Here is a 23,215-nt window from a genome sequence, read left to right on the forward strand (position 1 = left end):
CAGACCAGCCTTGCTCAGGAATTTCAATGAATTTCACAATTCACAGTATTTTCCCTTAAGGCGATCACAGTCTCTGGTTCTGAGTGGACTGGATGGGTTGAATCAGAGACTTCTGAGATACTGTGGCAAACTTAGCTGTGTAGATTTTCACCATAGCTTTGATAACTGTAGGGCCCCCATAAATGGGTCAGGTGTTGACTCTCCATCCAGTCCAGAAATTCATACCTGCAGCTCACCCTTAGGTATTAGAAGAAATGTGTCTCTTAATGTTCATATAGTATATTAGTGACCTTGCACACAATATTAATAGTAACCTCAGACTTTTTGCAGATGATACAATTATCTACAATGAAATCAGTATGAAAATGCTGCACAAATATGCAGTCAGATTTTGATAAGATTTCAAAGTGGTGGAAGGATTGGTAACTTGCTTTTAAAACTGTGCATTTTACAAAACGAAAAAATGTAGTAACCTATGACTGCAATACTAGTCACAGTTGATACCAGTTATTGCATACAAATAATTGGTGATAACAATTTGTAGGGATACAAAATGGAATGATAACATAGCTCAGTCGTAGGTAAATCGTATGGAAGACTTCAATTCATTGGCAGGATACTGGGAAAAATGCAATCAGTCCACAAAGAAGATTGCTTACAAAACTTTTATGCAACTTTTGAAAGGACTTATTGCTGGGCATGATGCTGGACTCAACAGCCTAACAGTTGTTGCTGGAGAATAATTAGTTTTCAATGGGACTTTGTAAAATTTAACTTTAGTGAGTTATTTAAGCCCAACTAGTCTTGTGATTCACCACACTCTTCACATGTCTGAGGATAATAAACAATTAACTGAACTTTAATTCTTGTGTGTGTTGAATACAATGATTTAAAATTAGCCCAACATCATAATTATTTAGGAATATGTTTTTGAGGAACAATATTTGGTGCACATGAATCATAAACATTAAATAATTATCCATGCAATGTTTTCCATTGACAGTGTTTGGTCATAAACATTAATAAAGTAAACTTTATTTTATTTTAAAGCCCCAGACAGGACCAGAAGTGTCACGAACTCTAACCATTGGTTACTGCCTCGGTGCTATTGGATAGGTTCTGGTAGCAGTAAAGTCACCATGTGAAACCTATCACATAGTTATCATAAATGATTTTAATGCAGTTGTTACCAAATATGGAATCAACTGAGAAACCCAAGTACATTTATTTTGCTGCATCAGTGCACAGAGAGTTTATTAATCACAGATTGTGCCATACTTCTGTATTACATTCCTATGCACCACTACTCTAAATTGATTTTACATCTGAATCTACATCTGTACTCTCCAAACCACTGCAAAGTGCATGGCAGAGGGTACGTCCTATTATACCAGTTATTAAGGCATTCTCCAGTTCCATTCACCTGTGGAGCATGGGATGAATGAGTGATTAAATGTCTGTGTGCATGCTATAATTAGTCCAATCTTTTCTTTGCAATCCCTATGGGAGCAATACTTAAGAGGATTGCAATATAATCGTAGATTCATCACATGCAGTTGGTTCTAGAAATTTTCTAAGTCGGTTTTCAGGGATAGTCTGTGTTTGTCTTCAAGTGTCAGCCAGTCCAGTTCTTTCAGCATCTTTGTGTCATTCTCTCAAAAGTTGAAAAAACCTGTGACCAATCATGCTTCCCTTCTTTGAATATGTTCAATATCTCCTGTTATTATTATCTGGCAAGGGTCTTACACTTCTGAGTAACTTTCTAGGACAGGTTGCACAAGTGTTTTGTATGCAGTCTCCTTTGAGGACTGATCATATTTCCCTAGCACTCTGCCATTGAACCCTGTGTGATCATTAGATTCCATATCCCAACAAACTGTTACACCCAGTTATTTGTATGAGTTGACCCATTCCACCTGTGACTAATTGATACCACAGTCATATTATACTAGGTTTTTTGTTTGTTTGTTTTTTATGTTTCTAACACTTAAAACAAGTTGCCAAGCTTTCACCAGTTTGAAACTTACCAAGATCTGACTGAATATTTCTGCAGCTTCTTTCAGACAGTACTTCATTATACATAATTGCATCATCTGCAAAAAGTCTGAATTTGCTATTAATATTGACCACAAGGTCGTTAATATATAACATGAATGGCAATGGCCCCAACACACTTTCCTGGGGCACACAAGAAGTTATTTCATGTTTTTAAATGACTCTCCATACAAGATAACTTATGATATGCTTCCTACCAAAAAATTCTCAGTCAGTCACAAAGTTCAGTTGATAGCCCTTACAGCCATACATTCGACAGTAAGCATTGATGTGGTACTGAGTCAAATACTTTTTGGAAATTGAGAAATACTGCATCTACATGACTGCCTTGATCCATAGCTTTCAGTATGTCATGCGAGAAAAGTGTGAGTTGGATTTCACATGGTCTCTGTTTTCAGAATCCATGCTGGTTGACATGGAGGATGTCATACATACAACAAATGGATGTCAAGGATATTGGACAGTAGTTTCGTGAGTTACTGCTGTTACCTTTCTTGTAAGCGGATGTGGCCTATGCTTTCTTCCAACTAATGGGCAAAGGTTTTTGTTTGAGGGATCTATGGTAGATTATGCTAAAGAGATGGGCTTACTCAGCAACAAATTCAGTATGGAATCTGATAGGGATTCCATCTGACCCTGGAACTTTCTTCTATTTTAATGATTTCAGCTTTTTCTCAATATCACTGACACTAGTATCTATGTCACTCATTTCTTAGTGATACGAGAACTTGGCTTTCTGTAGTAAAGGGACATCTGAAAATAGAGTTAAGCATTTCTGATGTTGCTATGCTACTCTCAATTTCAGTTGCATCACTTGTGAGTGACTGGACTCTAACTTCAATGCCATTAACAGCCTTTACTTATGACTAGCATTTCTTTGGGTTTTGTGAAATATCTTTTGACAATATTGTGTTATGGTAGTTATTGAAGGCTTCATGCATTGCTCTTGTGACAGCCAAAGACATTTAATCTAGCCTATGCTTTGTTTTACAACTACTCTGCAGTAGTATCTGTTTCTTTAGATGTTGCTTTACAGTGACTGAATACCCTGGAGGATCACTCCTACCATGAAATATTCTACTTGGTTTACATATACCCAGTGCATAGTCATCTATTCTTTTAAGCTTGTGTCATAGTTCCTCGGCATGCTCCTGAGCTAAAAGTTTCAAGTTGCTCATTGATGTATGACACTAGTGCTTCTTTATTTAGTTTACTGAATGTACATATCTTTCTACTTGTTTTAGTTGCCCTTTGTACTTTGGTAATCATTTTTGCTACAACAGCCACATGATCACTGATACCAGTTTCAGTGTGGACGTCCTGAAAGAGGTCGGTCTGTTTGTTGCCATTAGGTCTACTATTTTTCCATCACAAGTGGGGTTTTAATAATTTGTTCTGGGAAGTTTTTGGAAAAGGCATTTAGTAATGTTTCAGAAGATGTCATACACACCACTAACAAAACTGTAATTATCCCAGATGATTGTTAGATGGTTAAAGTCTCCTTCAATGACTACAGTATGATTTGGGAACATATGTGAACTGAGGTTGCCTCTAAAGTTTTTGGTTGCATCAGGAGGAGGGTCTGGTGGTCAGTAATAGGATCCAAATATAATTTCATGCCCATCCCTGATATAGTCTTGCCCAAACAACTCTCATGCAACTCTTCAGGCTTTCCCAGTGATCTAATGACATCTTGGGTTGTCGGGTGTTCTGCCAGATATCAGCATCATTCTTGCACAATATTTCGGTAACGTAGCTTGTAACCTTCATCAGGTGCAGTCTCAGGTCGTACCTGATGAAGGTTACGAGTTACGTTACCAAAATATCATGCAAGAACGATGCTGATATCCAGCAGAACACCTGACAACCCAAGTTGTAATTCTCATGCAGCTTTAATTTTTATCTTGGTAGATTTGAGATTCTTGTCTGCTGTGCTGAATAAACCACCTCCATTTCCCATTTGCCTGTTCTTTCAGGATATGCTGAAATTTTCCCAAAAATCTCACTGCTGTAACTTCATGTTTTAAACAGCTTTCAGTACCTAGCACTATGTGAGCTTCACTGCATTTTAGGAGCACATCAGATGTTGGCATTTTGTTGCAATTCCATTGGCAGTTAAGGACTAGGATTTTAATATACTTTCCTGTAGGGGGCATTTCTTTGGATCTTACACTGATACTTCCAGGTTTTCTGCAGCTAGTTTGTTTGCTACCTGTGTAGTAGCCACTGATACGTTGTGCACACCTGAACCATTTAGAGAAGCCCCACAGTTCTCAACCCTATGGTGCAAGTCTAGGAATTCACAGCCTAGTTTGTCATAGAACCTTCACAGTGTCTGGGTTAAGCCTCCCACTTGACTCAGAAGCAGGGCCATGAGCTGTTACAGGGACAATGTTGCAGACTGTGAGCTTCATTGAAACTCTATGAGCAAGGTCGATTTCCTCAACCTTACCTACCAGCTGCTGAAATTATCCACCTTGGAGCTGAGATTACAGGCATAATTTATCCCATAGTGTGCCACAATCTGGAGTTGTTTACAGCCTATTTTATCAGTGACTGCTGGAACAGAATCTTCAACATGCTGAATGAGGCCTCCAGGCATATACACAGAGTGCACAAGATGATCCTTCCCATTCCTTGCTGCCATTTCCCTAAGTGGTACCATTATTTGCCATATGTCGGAACTGCCAATGATTAATAGACCCTACCCTTTTGTATTTGCCTCACCTTCACAATCCCTAACAGGTGAAGTGAATCACTGCTTTATTTTGGTTTCAGCAGATGACAGCATCTCAGACTGGGTGTAACAACCTAAGTTCTCCTTTGTACCTGTCTCACAGTACAGGACACCCAGACCTACCATTGTCATGGCACTCAGTCAAGTGGACAGTGAAACGTTACTAGCTAGCAGTTATAAATAATTTCGGGGTTTTTTACTCATCCGTATCTGTCACTGCCATGGTCCTGAATTCTTAAACAATAACTGTAAAATAGACTGAAAAGTCCAATGAATATTTAATCAAGTATTAAGTTTCAGAATATTGATAATTGTAATTTCGAAAAATCCAACCTTCCTTTACAAAAATTCAAATAAATTTTAACATACTTACAATAATGAAATGAATGTTGCTTAACAAGCTACATGTTCTGTCCAATGTCACACAAAGTACTGCCCCCATGCCAACATGTCTCCCACTACTTATATAATCGTTAACAATCTACTGTATTGTTGTACATGCTTTTTTAAATAAATAACAAACAAAATTAGTTTTTAGTACAGTATTTCATAAATTACATTGACTCTTATATATTAAACATATGAGTGAATCTTAGCACATTTATTAATTTAAAAGTGTACACACTCTTAAGTACTGTTCGTTAACAATACGTAAGTAATTTTTATTAATTACAGAATATTCATGTTTAGGGCAATATCCCTACCAATTACAGGACCTACACCCTTCAATACAATTACGATGTAGTAACTGCCCTAGTTCTATCTATTCCACAAGTACATGTTTACCTACACCCCTAGAGTATTTACGTCAGAAATTTTCTGTTTATGGTCAAAAAATATTTTTAAATCAGTTTTAATGGACTGTTACGTCTCAACAAGTAGTGATAGATCCTAAATTTCCTGCAGAAGGGACGGTATCCACAGGAGAAATACCTTTGGTATTTCTGGTAAATGACTCTTGGTAATCCTCCCAACATGCCCATTTGCAGCAGCTTCCAATTGCCTGACAGTACTCAGGGCACCAGCTGCTTAACATCAACTGTCTCATCCAATAGCTGAGAACAGCATACACCATGGATCCGCATTGTGCCTGGTGCGGTATTTTACAGAACAGTAAATAAATAACTTTCAACTAAGCTTTTTGATTCTCTTTTAATTTATGGGTCTGTCATGCTGCAAGTATTGCCAGTAGTATTTTAGAACTGAAGTGACTAACAGCAAAATGAGATATCTATTATGACAACAACAAAACTTCGTACAAAATTTCCTGTTTCTTTGAAACATGTTTTATGTTGTGATCAGCAACAAATTCAGTAAGAGCATTAATTAATTATAAATGTTGACAATATACACTCCTGTTAAAAGAGAAATTAATGTGACACATTGTTAGTTATTGCTGATTTACTATGAAATAGGTTACACACAACACTTGTAATTTAAAAAAATTCATGAACATACGCATTTGCAGTGTCAAAAAATTCTCAGGAATGTACCTTTTTTCAGATAAATAAAGAATGATTTTTTAAAATAAGGATAATGTGGCCAATAATTTCTAAAAATCACAAATTAAATTTACATTTGACCATATAGTACGAGTTTTTGCAGTACTTACAATTTTTTTTAAAAAAAGCATAATACATTATGATGTACATGATAAGTGACACAATTAATGAAAGATTATGTGAACATGACATGAACAGAAGAATATCATAATCTAGAATTTCAAAGTAGACCTATCCAACACAAGGGTCTCTCACGCAAAGAAAAATTCTGAAGTTGGCTTATATATGTAAATAAATGTGCAAATTGCACAGATTTTTTACTTAGCTGAATTTGTGACCCTCTACAGTGCAGCATCAGTTTATCTCTGTTAACATTTTGAAAGTAGTGGAGTATCAATCAAAGAACATCTTCTGCTTGTCATGGCTAACAATGTTTGGTAACTTCCTGCTCCTGTCTGTCTGTCTTTTCCTAAACAGGACAACTTTATGTTTTTAATTGATATATTTATTGTTATTTATGATTTGTCTTGCTTGTAGCTTTTAGTCATAAAAACACTTGATTTGTTCCTATTTGAACAGGTATATCTTTGCTTCAGTTATCACTTCGCCTTAGTTTTGCATGCCTATTTTCTCTCATTATCTCAAAAAGCAAGAGACAATTTTTCTAAAAAACTTGATGAATTTACATCTTGTTATTGATTTTAAATTGAACTGCGTTATCATAGAATTTTAGTTATCTTTATCATGTTTGGAACTATGTATAATGGAAGATAATTTGTTCAACAGTGACATTTCGAGAAGCAGAGCAGCAGCATGGTGTTGAAATAACTGGTCTTAATACCAGCTGTAATGTAGCACAGCTAGTTAGTTCAGGCCTGTTGGCCTTGAAGCAACCACAGACCCCAAGCAGCAGGAACAGGGGTGGAAGTGGTGGCAACACAGTGACAGCTGTATTTCGATTACTTGGTTTGGAGCCTTCACGTCTTCGAGCAGTCACTCTCAATTCTCTTCTTTTTATTGCACAGCTTGTAAGTAAATATTACTGCAGATTGGATTAGCATTCCTTGCACTTATGAAACACTGAAATAAAGTTGTATTCTTAGGAATATCTAATTTTTTATGTACTGTGCACCAGCATAGGAAGAACAACTTAAATTTTTCTACTGTCAGAGAGTTCTGTCTTACTTTTTTCTATTTTAAGCAGTGTAATGCATAGTATTGATCACATAAAGATATTTTCTATAATAAAATGATCACACTAAGTATATACAACTAACAAAATTTTCTCCACAGTGTTATATATTACTCAGCAGAGCATAACAACTTAGCCTGTTATACCAATACCAATGCTGAATGTTGAAACTAAATCAGAAACTTACTTTCTGTGGTTGCTTTTTTTGTTGACACATCCTGTTGTATTTCCAAAAGCATTTTTTGTCAGTTTTACATTTTAATTTATACTATTTCACTATAAATTTAAATGTAGCCAAAGACTCACAGACAAATAAAAATTAATCATTGCCAAAATAGCTGTGCATGAAGTGTTCAACAAATTTGAAACTTGACAGAAAATCCAAAGAAGTTTTGGTGAACAGATCAAAGCCACCCATCCAGAAACTCTGTGACCATAGTGGTGCTGAAATGGAGGACAACACAAAAAAAGCCCAAAATACTAAACGTCCTGTTCAAAATAGTTCCGCAGTGGCAATCATCATACAAATGACAGAATGGCTGATATCAAATTAAGTGACCATGGGGTAGAAAAGCAACTGAAATTGCTCATCAGATGGAAAGCCACTGGACCTGATGGAATACTAATAAGATTCTGTAGAGAGTATGCAAAGGAATTCCCCCTGTCCCAACAACAGTGCGCCACAGGTACTTGGAGGAACAAAGTGTTCTAGATGATTGGAAAAAAGCTCAGGCTATTTCTGGTTAGAAGAAGGGCCATCAAGTAGATGCACAAAACTGTAGGCCTATATCTCTAACATTGGTCAGTTGTAGATTTTTTGAATATTTTATCTTTGCATATTATGACACTTATGGAGGCCAAAAATCTCCTTGATAGGAACCAATATGGGTTCTGAAAACAATGAGCAAGTGAAACCCAGCCTGCTCTGTTCATCAACGACACTCAGAAAGCAATAGATATAGGCACGCAGGTAGATGTTGTGTTATCTCGACTTCTGGAACGCATTTAATAAGTTCCACACTGCTGCCTAATGAACAAAATATGAGCGTTGAAATATCAGACCAATTGTGTGACTGGATTGAAGAGTTTAGCAAAGAGAACACAGCATGTCATTCTGAATGGAGAGAAGTCTTCAGACATAAAAGTAACTTTGGACATGACACAGAGAAGTGTTACAGGACATTAAATTTATGTATTTATTATCATCCCAATGATCACATGTGTGATATAGGATTTGTCAGGATACATTTTAACAACTACATAATATCTTTACAAAAAAAATTTCTATGCTGAATTCATATGAATCTATCTTTTGTTTAATATAATATACAACTGATAAGTGTTTTTTATAACATAACTTCTTATGCGCTTGACAGACCTATTCCTTGATGTTGTGATTTCATTTGTGACATTTATGATATCATATATTCTTATGCAGTTGAGCAGAGCTATTCACTTATACTGTAGTGACATTTGTTAAGCATGCAGTTCTTAATCTTCTTATGTGCTTGACAGACATATTCAATGATGTAATATCATTTGTCACATTAACTTAAACATATATTCTTATACAGTTGCACAGAGATATTCACTTATGCTGTAATAACATTTGTCAAGCATGTGGTTCTTTATATTCTAATACAGTTGAGCATAGAAATTCACTTACACTGTAATAACATTTGTCAAGTATGTGATTCTTTATAACAATTTTAAATTCATCCTCATTTTCCAATTCTTTGATATGTTTTGGTGGTGCATTAAAAAGTTTGATGCCTTGATTACATACATGTTTCTGACTTCGGGTCCTTGTTACAGCTTGTAAGTGGAGATCTTTACATTGCTGTGTATCGTAATTATGGTAGTCTGTATTGGTTTTCATTTTGTCCTGATTTCTAAGGTTTTTTTTTTTTTTTTTTTTTTTTTTTCATTCAGTGTTAGCTTGTTTGCACTAAACCATTTTCGTATATCCTGTAGGACATTGTCCACAGTACTGTGCAATGACTACTTCATATCACTAACTATTAAACTAGTATCCTCAGCAAATAACATGATTCTAGCTTTTCTCTCGGACACGTGAATATCATTAATGTAAATGAGGAACAGCAAGGGGCCTAATACACTTCCTTGGGGTACTCCTACTGTGACCTCCCTTGAATCTGATCTTAGTTTAATTTTTTTGGTTAATATTTGGTGCTGTAATTTCAACCACCTGCATCCTCTTTTCCAGATATGACTCACCCACTTTTTTACTGGTCCTCTGATACCTATAGCTTCAAGCTTTTCCAAAAGTATGCTGTGGTCAACAGTGTCAAAGGCTTTTGACAAATCTAGATTTATCCCAACTACACTTTTTCCCTCTTCCAATTTACTGATTATTTCTTTTGTGTATTCCAGTACAGCTGTTTCGGTACTTCTCCCAGCTTGAAATCCATGCTGATTACTGTTTATTAGATTGTGGATATTAAGATAATGTGTGACTCTATATATTAGTATCTCTAAAACCTTAGAGAAAGTTGGGAGAAGTGAGACGGGTCTGTAGTTGTTCCATTAAGTTTCGAGTGTGCAGCCACAAGAAACTTAATGGAACAGTCTTTGCGCCGCCAAAACCTGAAGATTCACATCAGGTCTGTAGTTTTCTATTTTAAGCTTATCACCCTTTTTCAACAGAGGAATGACTTTAGAAATATTCAGTTTCTGTGGAAACATGCCCTCAGCCATTGACAAGTTTCCTATGTACACCAATGGTTTTGCTATTTGATTAGCTGTTTTCTTTACTGGTATTATTGGTACCTCATCTACTCCAGCTGACATCTTGGACTTCAGACTTTTAATCACTTTTAAAATTCCCTTTTCATTTGTTGGGACTGCCATCATACGGCTGGCTGCCTTGGGTGCTGCTATCTTAATCTGCTCCCCAAAATTCCTGCTTAATGTCTGGAGTATATTTAAAAAGTAATTATTTATATAATTAGGCATGGCATATTTATCTACCATTCTATTCTCCTCATCTTTTAGAATAATTTCCTTATCTTTGATAGGTACCCCGGTTTCTTTTCTCACAATTTCCCATGCTATTTTAGTTTTATTTCTGGACTGTTTTATTTCTATGTCATTACTTAGTAACTTTGCATTTGCAATTACTCAGTATATTTTCCTAAACCTTTTTACATATTCTATAAAATCAGTATCTGCACACTCCCTCACCTCTAAATTGAGCTTTTTCATGTTTTCACATGATTTCTCCCCCCATGAACCATGGACCTTGTCGTTGGTGGGGAGGCTTGCGTGCCTCAATGATACAGATAGCTGTACCGTAGGTGCAACCACAACGGAGGGGTATCTGTTGAGAGGCCAGACAAACGTGTGGTACCTGAAGAGGAGCAGCAGCCTTTTCAGTAGTTGCAGGGGCAACAGTCTGGATGATTGACTGATCTGGCCTTGTAACACTAACCAAAATGGCCTTGCTGTGCTGGTACTGCGAACGGCTGAAAGCAAGGCGAAACTACAGCCGTAATTTTTCCCGAGGGCATGCAGCTTTACTGTATGATTAAATGATGATGGCGTCCTCTTGGGTAAAATATTCCGGAGGTAAAATAGCCCCCATTCGGATCTATGGGTGGGGACTACTCAGGAGGACGTTGTTATCAGGAGAAAGAAAATTGGCATTCTGTGGATCGGAGCGAGGAATGTCAGATCCCTTAATCGGCAGGTAGGTTAGAAAATTTATAAAGGGAAATGGATAGCTTAAAGTTACGTATAGTGGGAATTAGTGAAGTTTGGTGGCAGGACTTTTGGTCAGGTGAATACAGGGTTATAAATACAAAATCAAATAGGGGTAATGCAGGAGTAGGTTTAATGATGAATAAAAAAAATAGGAGTACGGGTAAGCTACTATAAACAGCATAGTGAACGCATTATTGTGGCCAAGATAGACACGAAGCCCACACCTACTACAATAGCACAAGTTTATATGCCAACTAGCTCTGCAGATGATGAAGAAATTGATGAAGTGTATGATGAGATAAAAGAAATTATTCAGGTAGTGAAGGGACACGAAAATTTAATAGTCATGGGTGACTGGAATTCGAGAGTAGGGAAAGGGAGAGAAGGAAACACAGTAGGTGAATATGGATTGGGGCTAAGAAATGAAAGAGGAAGCTGTCTGTTAGAATTTTGCACAGAGCATAACTTAATCATAGCTAACACTTGGTTTAAGAATCATAAAAGAAGGTTGTATACATGGAAGAATCCCGGAGATACTAAAAGGCATCAGATAGATTATATAATGCTAAGACAGAGATTTAGGAACCAGGTTTTAACATGTAAGACATTTCCAGGGGCAGATGTGGACTCTGACCACAATCTATTGGTTATGAACTGTAGATTGAAACTGAAGAAACTGAAAAAAGGTGGGAATTTAAGGAGATGGGACCTGGATAAACTGACTAAACCAGAGGTTGTACAGAGTTTCATGGAGAGCATAAGGGAACAATTGACAAGAATGGGGGAAAGAAATACAGTAGAAGAAGAATGGGTAGCTTTGAGGGATGAAGTAGTGATGACAGCAGAGGATCAAGTAGGTAAAAAGACGAGGGCTAGCAGAAATCTTTGATTGACAGAATAAATATTGAATTTATTTGACGAAAGAAGAAAATATAAAAATGCAGTAAATGAAGCAGGCAAAAAGGAATACAAACGTCTCATATATGAGATCAACAGGAAGTGCCAAATGGCTAAGCAGGCATGGCTAGAGGACAAATGTAAGGATGTAGAGGCTTATCTCACTAGGGGTAAGATAGATACTGCCTACAGGAAAATTAAAGAGTACTTTGGAGAAAAGAGAACCACTTGTATGAATATCAAGAGCTCAAATGGAAACCCAGTTCTAAGCAAAGAAGGGAAAGCAGAAAGGTGGAAGGAGTATATAGAGGTTCTATACAAGGGCGATGTACTTGAGGATAATATTATGGAAATGGAAGAGGATATAGAGGAAGATGAAATGGGAGATATGATACTGCATGAAGAGTTTGACAGAACACTGAAAGACCTGAGTCGCAACAAAGCTCCGGGAGTAGACAACATTCCATTAGAACTACTGACAGCCTTGGGAGAGCCAGTTCTGACAAAACTCTACCATCTGGTGAGCAAGATGTATGAGACAGGCGAAATACTCTCAGACTTCAAGAAGAATATAATAATTCCAATCCCAAAGAAAGCAGGTGTTGACAGATGTGAAAATTACCGAACTATCAGTTTAATAAGTCACAGCTGCAAAATACTAACGCGAATTCTTTACAGACGAATGGAAAAACTGGTAGAAGCCAACCTCGGGGAAGATCAGTTTGGATTCCATAGAAATATGGGAACACGTGAGGCAATACTGACTCTACGACTTATTTTAGAAGCTAAATTAAGAAAAGGCAAACCTACGTTTCTAACGTTTGTAGACTTAGAGAAAGCTTTTGACCATGTTGATTGGAATACTCTCTTTCAAATTCTGAAGGTGGTAGGGGTAAAATACAGGGAGCGAAAGGCTATTTACAATTTGTACAGAAACCAAATGGCAGTTATAAGAGTCGAAGTTTATGAAAGGGAAGCAGTGGTTGGTAAGGGAGCGAGACAGGGTTGTAGCCTATCTCCGATGTTATTCAATCTGTATATTGAGCAAGCGGTAAAGGAAACGAAAGAAAAGTTCGGAGTAGGTATTAAAATCCATGGAGAAGAAATAAAAACTCTGAGGTTCGTCGATGACATTGTAATTCTGTCAGAGACTGGAAAGGACTTGGAAGAGCAGTTGAACGGAAAGGACAGTGTCTTGAAAGGAGGGTATAAGATGAACATCAACAAAAGAAAAATGAGGATAATGGAATGTAGTCGAATTAAAACGGGTGATGCTGAGGGAATTAGATTAGGAAATGAGACACTTAAAGTAGTAAAGGAGTTTTGCTATTTGGGGAGCAAAATAACTGATGATGGTCGAAGTAGAGAAGACATAAAATGTAGACTGGCAATGGCAAGGAAAGCGTTTCTGAAGAAGAAAAATTTGTTAACATCGAGTATAGATTTAAGTGTCAGGAAGTCATTTCTGAAAGTATTTGTATGGAGTGTAGCCATGTATGGAAGTGAAACATGGACGATAAATAGTTTAGACAAGAAGAGAATAGATGTTTTCAAAATGTGGTGCTACAGAAGAATGCTGAAGATTAGATGGGTAGATCACATAACTAATGAGGAGGTATTGAATAAAATTTTGGAGAAGAGGAGTTTGTGGCACAACTTGACTAGAAGAAGGGATCGGTTGGTAGGACATGTTCTGAGACATCGAGTAATCACCAATTTAGTATTGGAGGGCAGCGTGGAAGGTAAAAATCGAAGAGGGAGACCAAGAGATGAATACACTTAGCAGATTCAGAAGGATGTAGGCTGCAGTAGGTACTGGGAGATGAAGAAGCTTGCACAGGATAGAGTAGCATGGAGAGCTGCATCAAACCAGTCTCAGGGCTGAAGACCACAACAACAACAACATGATTTATTAATGCCAAAAGTCATCCAAGAACTTGACTTTATGTGTCCAGTAGACTTGATTCTGGTCAGTTTCTTTGGGAAACACATCTCAAGGTTCATCATATAAATCGATGCAAATACACTATATGCCTCATCTGTACTTGTTTGTTTCTTAACAACTTACCAATTTTCATTTTCTAAGATACTTATGAACTGATGACAGCTGTCCACAGAGAAGTTTCTTTTGTAAACATTATTTACACCTTTATCTTCCTTGGACCTTAAAGGGATTTCAATGGTGAGAGCAGTGTGGTCAGACAATCCTAAATCTATGTTTGTTACCTCTATGTCAGTTGTTGACATATTTGAGAAAATGTTATCTATGAGGCTATTGGAGGTGTTTGTTATTCTAGTTGAATTGTTTATGTGTGGTGACATGTTGAAACTCTTTAATATGTCCAAAAATTGCCTTTTTTGTTGACTTACAACTAGATGATTAATATTGAAATCACCGCAAAGAATAATCACAGTTTCTTTTTTGTAAAAAGTATTTAGCAACAATTCTAATTTATCAAAAAATACTTCTATGTTTCCACATGGTGATCTATACACTGTTATGACTATGACTTTTTTCATCAGGCCATATAGCTGGACAGCACCTGCTTCAAAGAACTTTTCAATACTTAAGTTCTCTGCTTCACATCTCTTTTTAAATTCTAACTCTTGTCTAAGGTAAATACCAACTCCACCATCTTTTCCAGTTTTCCTACTATAATGATTTGCCAGTTTAAATGGATTAATATGAACACTACTAATTTCATGGTCCTTACACCAATGTTCAGTAATACACAAGACATCAGGTTGGGTGTTACTGCTATTGTGAGTTCACAATATTAGTTCTTGAGGCACTGCACATTTAGAGTTATAATCTTTAGAACAGGGGAATGAGCACCGATGGTATTTCTCCTTTCGTTTAACACTGTTAACTTGGAGTTTTCATTAAGGCTGGATACCAAAAATCCTGTTTCTTGTTTCTGTTGCTTTTCCTACTTGAAATGGATGATGCTGATTAATTGTGCACACTAGCTGTGGCAGCTGATGACATTTTAATATTAACTATAGCAGATGTTGATGTTTTTAGTGCTTCAGCAAATGTTGCTCTTGTTACGGTTTTCACTTCTGCTTCAGCCTTCATTTGGAGTGGGATTTGAGGGAACTTTTCTATTGATATACAGCTTATTTCTTCTTGTATCTTTCCACCCATCATCTTTTTTTCGATAATAGTTCCTGTGCTGTCCATGCCTCGTGAAATGATTTCTCTCTGAGCTGTTTGCATCCACAAAAGCTGCACACTTAAAAGCACAGCAGATCTTCCAAGATTTATTATTTGTTGACTTTATTTCTATGTTTACACATGATTCCTTGACTAGATCATGTCTATGTGGCACACTTACAACAAGAACCTTTAAATTTAGATCTGACAGCTTTTTTAGAATTGTTTGAAGTGCCCTTGTCGCTAGGTGGCTTTCATTTTTGTATATGCCATTTGCTCCAGCTATTAGCACACAGCATTTTCCAGTCTTAACTAAGTTTTCACAGTTATTTACTGTTTCATTAAGGGGAGCACCAGGTTTGACAATGCCTGTTACTTTAAATTGGGACTGCCGATCATTTATTATTTGTGCCACACCCTTCGCATGACTATCACCAAATACACAGACTTGATATTTGATATTGTGAGAAGCTTCATGGGGCTTTTTGCAGTTGATGCTGTTATATACAGAGAAGTCACAATGCTAAGAAAATTATCACAAAATGCAGGAAGACCTGCAGAGGAACAATGCTTGCTGCAAGGAGTGGCAGTCAACCCTCAACATAAATAAATGTAACATATTGTGAATAGAAAGATCCTTTATTGTATGATTACACAATTGCAGAACAATCACTGGAAGCAGTTACTTCTGTAAAGTATCTGGGATCATATTACTGACAATCGGCCATAACGGAACTTCTTTTTTATGAATCTTCTGAAGACCATATAACATGGGTGGCACAGAACAATGAGGTCTTAGTCTTTTGGCCACTTTTTGCAGAATAGAAGAAGAATTCAACAGTGCTGATGTTTTCCTTTCCACTTTCGCTGTGGAGTTTTTGTCAATCTTCTGATATATTGGTTAATTCAGCAAGTTATAAATCTTCTGTTGATAAACCTCAAGTGGCAAAGCATGTTGGCATTTCCCTTATCCACTGGTGAGACCACTGTGTGAGGATCTTCTCATAGCTTTCTTGGTGTGGCCCTTTCTATGGCAGAAATGTTGCTCTTCTGAGGTCGAGCTTTCGTGAGTGCATGACTTGTTTCATGTCTTATTACTTCTGCAGAATCGCTAGGAAGAGGTCTAACAGCTTCCTCAATAGCACTAATAAAATCAGTCAGCGGCAGGTTTCTCAGTGTAGGGGTGAAGTTCAAGCCTTTGCCAAGCACAGACAGTGTTATGTTGCCCAAAACCTTTTCTGTTGAATTGACCATGGAGCATCAAAAAATGTCTTCTTGCAGTAACATTGCTAACAGGTGACTGATCTATGAAAATTGTCCTGATGTAGACTCCTTATGAACCCAGTCTGATTCTGCCCAGGTCACCCCATCTACCCATGCCTAGGAAAGTGATGGCAGGCTGGATGCAAATTTCATATGCAGATGAAACAACTGTTTCGAAATGGCATCAGTTCACACCAAGTAAACCAGATGCTCTCTTTCACTAGTGCTAGGCTCACATTTTCTGTAATGAATATTTGCAGTGGTGGTCTGGATAAAATTTCTCACTCTGGCAAACTTCGGAATAAGGCCATTGTCCTGACACTTCAGTAAAAAACACAGAACTTAACAATCTCGCTTGCTTATTGTGTAGCTTGTCCAACTTCTGAATTTTTAATGCCATCACCACCCCAAAGAGCTATCTGATACGATTCTTGAAGTTTTCCTGGTGTACTGAATATTCAATGAGGTTTCGGGATTGCAGTCAGATCGTGTTGACTTCTTGCCATAATATTTCAGCTGCTAACCATCCAGCCATCTTCAGGTGAGTGTCCACCATTGGAGACCGAAGATGGTTGGACAATGGCCAAAAGACTAAGACATCATAGTTCTGTGCTACCCAGGTTATATGGTCTTCTGAAGATTCATAAAAAAGAAGTTAGGATATGGCCAATTGTCAGTAATATGATCATGCGTAATTTGGTATACATCTCACCTCTCTACTCAGACATTTTGTGGGGAAGAGTGCAGGTCATTTTCATAACTTGGCTGACTTTATCAATAGACTGAAGTCACTTCAACTCAGTGAAACTGACCTACTAGTGAGCTCCAATGTCATCTCACTTTTCACTAAGGCGTCTCTTATGGACTCATTGTCACTCAACAGCAGTAAGTTCACAGCTGACAAAACAACACTTTTTCATCATGTCCTTTCCTCAAACTACTTTTTATTTAACAATGAGCAGACAACCTTGTTGCCATGGGCAGTCCTCTCCCCGTTTTGGTATCAAACTTTTTTATGGAAGACTTTGAGGAAAGGGCACTTGATTTGCCAGAACTTAAACAGACAGTCTTCTGACAATATGTGGATGACGCTTCTTAGTGTGGCCCAATGCTGAAGAAGAACTGTCATGTTTCTTGCAACATCTGAATGCAATCAACAAGAACATTCAGTTTATGATGGGAATAGAGAAGGATGGTTGTTTACCATTTTTGGACAGCTTGGTTACTGGGAGAGTGGATGGCTCATTAGGACATTCTGTGTTCCATAAGCCCACACATACAGACCTCTACCAGCAATCATGGATTTGCCATCACCCTTCACAAACTACCGCATCCTTAGAATGTTAGTGCACCAGGCTCATGTTGGTTCTACGAAGACAGCCTTACAAAGGGGCTACAACATCTACAGTTGGTGTTCAAAGATAATGGTTACCCTCCACACCAGATTAGCACAGCTCTAAAGAGGAAGAAACATGAGCACCCACAACATCAAGAAGATAAGCAGCTGTTCAAGACCAGGGTCTTCCTTTCATACGTCAACAACCTTTCATCTAAAGTAGGCAGGATCCTAAGGAAACATCAAGTTAAAGTAATCTTCTGGCCACCCTTCTCATTGTGGTAAAAGACAATCTGGTTCTGCAGAAGGCTGGTTCTACATAATTCCTTGACAGTGTGACAAAGCTTACATAGGTCAGACGACACGCACAGTACATGAAAGGTGCATTGAACTTGAGTGCCACACTCGCCTTTCACAATCCTGTAAATCAGCCGTAGCTTTTATTACCACAGGAGACTCTATGAATATTTCTGCCACAAAAATCTTGGCCCCAGCAAGAACTTTTTGGGATTCAGTAATTAAAGAATTTGTGGAAATATAACTAGCACAAAATCTTATAAATCATGATGGTGGCTTTCAACTGGACAAGGCTTGGGACCTGGTGATCCCTCTAGTTTCTTCGAGAGAAAACAGTTTATTCATAATGACATGTCTGGTGACATCTGACATCTGGTTTTAGTGACACGAGTGCACACTCCAACAGAGGGTGGACATGTAATTTCACCTTTACGCATGCGCTTGTGCACCACAGATAGAACAGTATTTGCAGAGAGTGCAAATTGGAATAGAGGACACTCCTGTGATGGCCACCTAAGTGCATGCATTTCTGCACCAGTTTTTGCTATAAAGCCAATGCCGGGAACTTGCAGTCTCCAGTGGCGTACACTCACCTGAAGATGGTTGGACGGTTAGCAGCCAAAATATTGTAACAGGAAGTCAATATGATCCAGCTGCAGTCCAAAAACCTCGTCAAATATTCCTCCTATGAATATATTGTGAAAAGACCACGAAGATAAAATAAGAGAGATTTGAGCCCTTACTGTGGTTTACCATGGAGATCTTGCTGGCCAGGATGGTTGACTTACACCTTCTAGAGCACGTTGGGTGGCACGGGATACGTGCATTGTCCTGTTGGAACAGCAAGTTCCCTTGTCGGTCTAGGAATGGTAGAACGATGAGTTCGATGACGGTTTGGATGTACCGTGCACTATTCAGTGTCCCCTCGACGATCACCAGTGGTGTACGGCCAGTGTAGGAGATCGCTCCCCACACCATGATGCCAGGTGTTGGCCCTGTGTGCCTCGGTCGTATGCAGTCCTGATTGTGGCGCTCACCTGCACGGCGCCAAACACGCATACGACCATCATTGGCACCAAGGCAGAAGTGACTCTCATCGCTGAAGACGACACGTCTCCATTCGTCCCTCCATTCACGCCTGTCGTGACACGACTGGAGGCGGGCTGCACGATGTTGGGGCGTGAGCGGAAGATGGCCTAACGGTGTGCGGGACCGTAGCCCAGCTTCATGGAGACGGTTGCGAATGGTCCTCGCCGATACCCCAGGAGCAACAGTGTCCCTAATTTGCTGGGAAGTGGCGGTGCGGTCCCCTACGGCACTGTGTAGGATCCTACGGTCTTGGCGTGCATCCGTGCGTCGCTGCGGTCCGGTCCCAGGTCGACGGGCACGTGCAACTTCCGCCGACCACTGGTGACAACATCGATGTACTGTGGAGACCTCACGCCCCACGTGTTGAGCAATTCGGCGGTACGTCCACCCGGCCTCCCGCATGCCCACTATACGCCCTCGCTCAAAGTCCGTCAACTGCACATACGGTTCACGTCCACACTGTCGCGGCATGCTACCAGTGTTAAAGACTGCGATGGAGCTCCGTATGCCACGGCAAACTGGCTGACACTGACGGCGGCGGTGCACAAATGCTGTGCAGCTAGCGCCATTCGACGGCCAACACCGCAGTTCCTGGTGTGTCCACTGTGCCGTGCATGTGATCATTGCTTGTACAGCCCTCTCGCAGTGTCCGGAGCAAGTATGGTGGGTCTGACACACCGGTGTCAATGTGTTCTTTTTTCCATTTCCAGGAGTGTATTACGCTCCTGTTGCATTTTTGGTGTTGTTCTTCTTCTTAGTAATGCCAATTTGCGGTTTTTTCCCACATTCCACAGCACTATGAACTGAACGCTTGTTTCAATGCAATGAAACTCCTTAAACCAGGAGTGGTTGTGGTTGAGTGATAATTTCACATTACAACACAAGTTTACTAAACAGTGTACTACATGACCATTTCAAGTGCTGGACTGTATTTTGTTTCAAAGTAGTGTAAGGTAATGTGAAACTGACTTGCACCTGTAACCTTTATAACTATCGAATTTTCACATAAACAATGATGATTAAAGTAAAATGTATTATAAACATTAGCTGCATGATTTTAATTATGACATTGTAATCAATTTTTGTTTTTGAATAACCTTAATACATTACTGTGTATTTCAATTGCAGGTAATCCATGGAATTCAATTATCCATGGTTTTCAAGTCCCCAATTACTGTGGGTAATGGAGAGTGTATTGTATGTACAAATATAAACTCTTCTACTCAAATATGTTTTTGTGGGTGGGATTCATTAAGTCCATGACAACTTCCCCTATCTCCACCCCCTCTGGATCCCCATCTGTAAACACCAAAACCTTCAGTGACCTAAGATCTTCTGGTATCTCTCTCTAACAACTGATTTGGAAAAACTGGTATATTCTGGTGGAGTTAAAAACTTTGTAATATGATCATTAGTATTAACCAGAATCTGCATCACCAAGCTCAAATATTCTGATAAATTATAGAAAGAGTGGCCAGTAATGAACTCTTTTTCTATGTTTTTTACTATATTTTTTTACTATATTTTATATATTTCTTGTCTGATTGTTATTGGTTAGCTGTTACTCTGAACTGTAGGTCAGTATGCATATACTGTACACAAATCATTTTTATTTCTAGTATTGTTTTTAAATGTTCAACATTCTTGTTTAGGCCTAACTGTGAATGTTGTGAATATCAACTGAAATACACAAATAACCAGATCCAATCCTTTTAATGATCTTACAACAATGTGTTTGAAGGACTAGATCTCCATCTCTTAGGTGGATATGTTTAAATAAAATGAAACTGCCTGGCAGATTAAAATTGCTGGACAAGGACTCGAACCTGAGACCATTGGTTTTCCTTTGAAGAGAAATTAACTATTCGGACACACAGTTTTCCAGACAGAATGTGGCATTGTCTGGTAGTGGACAAGGAGACAAATTGTTTTAGTGGTTGACTCAAAAGTTATGTGGATGAACAAATAAATAAAATAAAACTGAATTAACAGGTCAAATCCAAGTAATACTTGCAGGGGCATTCTCAAAAATGTCCAATTCCTCTAAAAACTGCTGTAATTGGCACACTGGAGTTGCATTCGGGAGGATGACAGCTCAAATCTGTGTCTGGCCATCCAGATTTAGGTTTTCCATTATTTCTCTAAATCACTCCAAAGAAATGCCAGAATGGTTCCTGGCTGGTTCCCCATTCTTGCAAAATTCTGAGCTTGTTCTCTGCTCCTAATGACCTTGACGTCAAAGGGATGTTAAACCATAATGTTCTTTCTACTGTAAGAATAACAATATGAGTTAGTATAGTTTGCTTGTCACCACACAGAGAAGCCATTGAGCAGCAGACAGGTACTTTTCAAAGTAGACTGTTGGAACATTCATACAATCACAACTCACATATGTATTGCCAATTTCATTTCCAGTGACTGTGGCTGGTAGCAGTTTATAGCAGAGGCGTAGGGTGGGTAGAAGAGAGATGGCAGGGTATGGATAGGTGAAGATGCTTCAGGGCTGCCTGTGGAAGTGTGCAGAGACAGCACAGGGACAGCATAAGATAAACTGTGCTTGGTGGGGGAGGGGGGAGAGAAACACGGAGAAGGAGCAGGGAATGGGATAGAAACAGATGGGCAACAGGGACCAGTGAAGGTTGATGGTGGGGAGACTATGGGAATAAAGTATGTGTTGCAGGAAGAATTCCCACCTGCAAACTCCGAAACATGGTGGTGGTGATGGTGATGGCAGTGGATGGAAACCAGATGGCATGGGCTGTGAAGCAGTCATTTAAGTCAAGCACATTGTGTTGCATGGCATGCTCAGCAACTGGACAAATAGTTGTCTGTTGGCCATAGTTTGGTGGGGGCTGTCCATAGGGACAGACAGCTTGTTAGTGGTCATGGCCACATACAATGCCTCAGACTGATTGCAGCAAAGTTGGTATACTAATGGTTGCTTACACCTACCCCATCAAAGGCAGGGTGACTTAGCAGCCATGCAGTTTAGGTTAGTGTTGTTTAACGTCCCTTCGACAACGAGGTCATTAGAGACGGAGCGCAAGCTCGGGTTAGGGAAGGATGGGGAAGGAAATTGGCCGTGCCCTTTCAAATGAACCATCCCGGCATTTGCCTGAAATGATTTAGGGAAATCACGGAAAACCTAAATCAGGATGGCTGGAGACGGGATTGAACCATCGTCCTCCCGAATGCGAGTCCAGTGTGCTGACCACTGCGCCACCTCGCTCGGTTAGCAGCCATGCAGTCTATTAACTTAGTTGTAACCACTGTGCAGTACTTTGTGCACACATGCCTACTAACAAGATTTCTTCATGTATGGTCACTGCGAAAAACTGCCCAAGAGACAGCTGGATGAGCCAGTTGCTGATCATGCCATGCAACACAATGTGGTTGACTTAAGTGACTGCTTCACAGTATATGGCATCTGGAGTCCTCCCAACACTATCAGCTTTGCTCACATTTCAGTATCACAAATGCCTTCTGTCCCCTCAACTCATATACATAACCTTTTCTCTCTCTCTCTCTTCTGCATCTCTCTTACTCCTCAGCACAGCTCTCCCGATAGTGCACCTGTCAGTACACCCCTCCTGTCCCTGCTACATTTCTGCACACTCTCACAGGCAGCACTACAGTGTCTCCCCTTCTCCCTACCCTACTGTCCCTCCTCCAGCTCACCCCACGTCTCTTCTGTACCACCACTACCCACTCCAGGTGAGATCACTATTCATTGCAGTGATGCTGCAGCACCCGGAGATGACAGTGTCTATGCGTTTGTGTGTTGTACATGTATGTGGTGCAGTGGCACCCAGAGATGACAGTGGCGCTGCATGTGTGAGTTGTGCATGTATGAGTGTGTATGTTTATTTCTCATCTGATGAAGGACTTTGTCCAAAATCTAATATTTTCCAACACTCTACTTTTAAAAGTGCCTATATGTCATTTAACACCTCCTCTACGTGGTGAG

General features: G+C 39.1%; 1 protein-coding gene across 1 annotated transcript in view; it reads left to right on the forward strand.

The window, feature by feature from the left end:
- Positions 1-23,215, forward strand: part of LOC126095693 (uncharacterized) — a 97,664-nt gene that overhangs the window by 19,893 nt on the left and 54,556 nt on the right. Inside the window, exon 2 of the mRNA XM_049910446.1 lies at positions 7,081-7,322. Within this exon, the coding sequence (XP_049766403.1) occupies positions 7,081-7,322 (242 nt within the window). The remainder of the gene's footprint in view (positions 1-7,080; positions 7,323-23,215) is intronic.

This window comes from Schistocerca cancellata, chromosome 8 (assembly GCF_023864275.1).
Source record: "Schistocerca cancellata isolate TAMUIC-IGC-003103 chromosome 8, iqSchCanc2.1, whole genome shotgun sequence".
Taxonomy (NCBI): domain Eukaryota; kingdom Metazoa; phylum Arthropoda; class Insecta; order Orthoptera; family Acrididae; genus Schistocerca; species Schistocerca cancellata.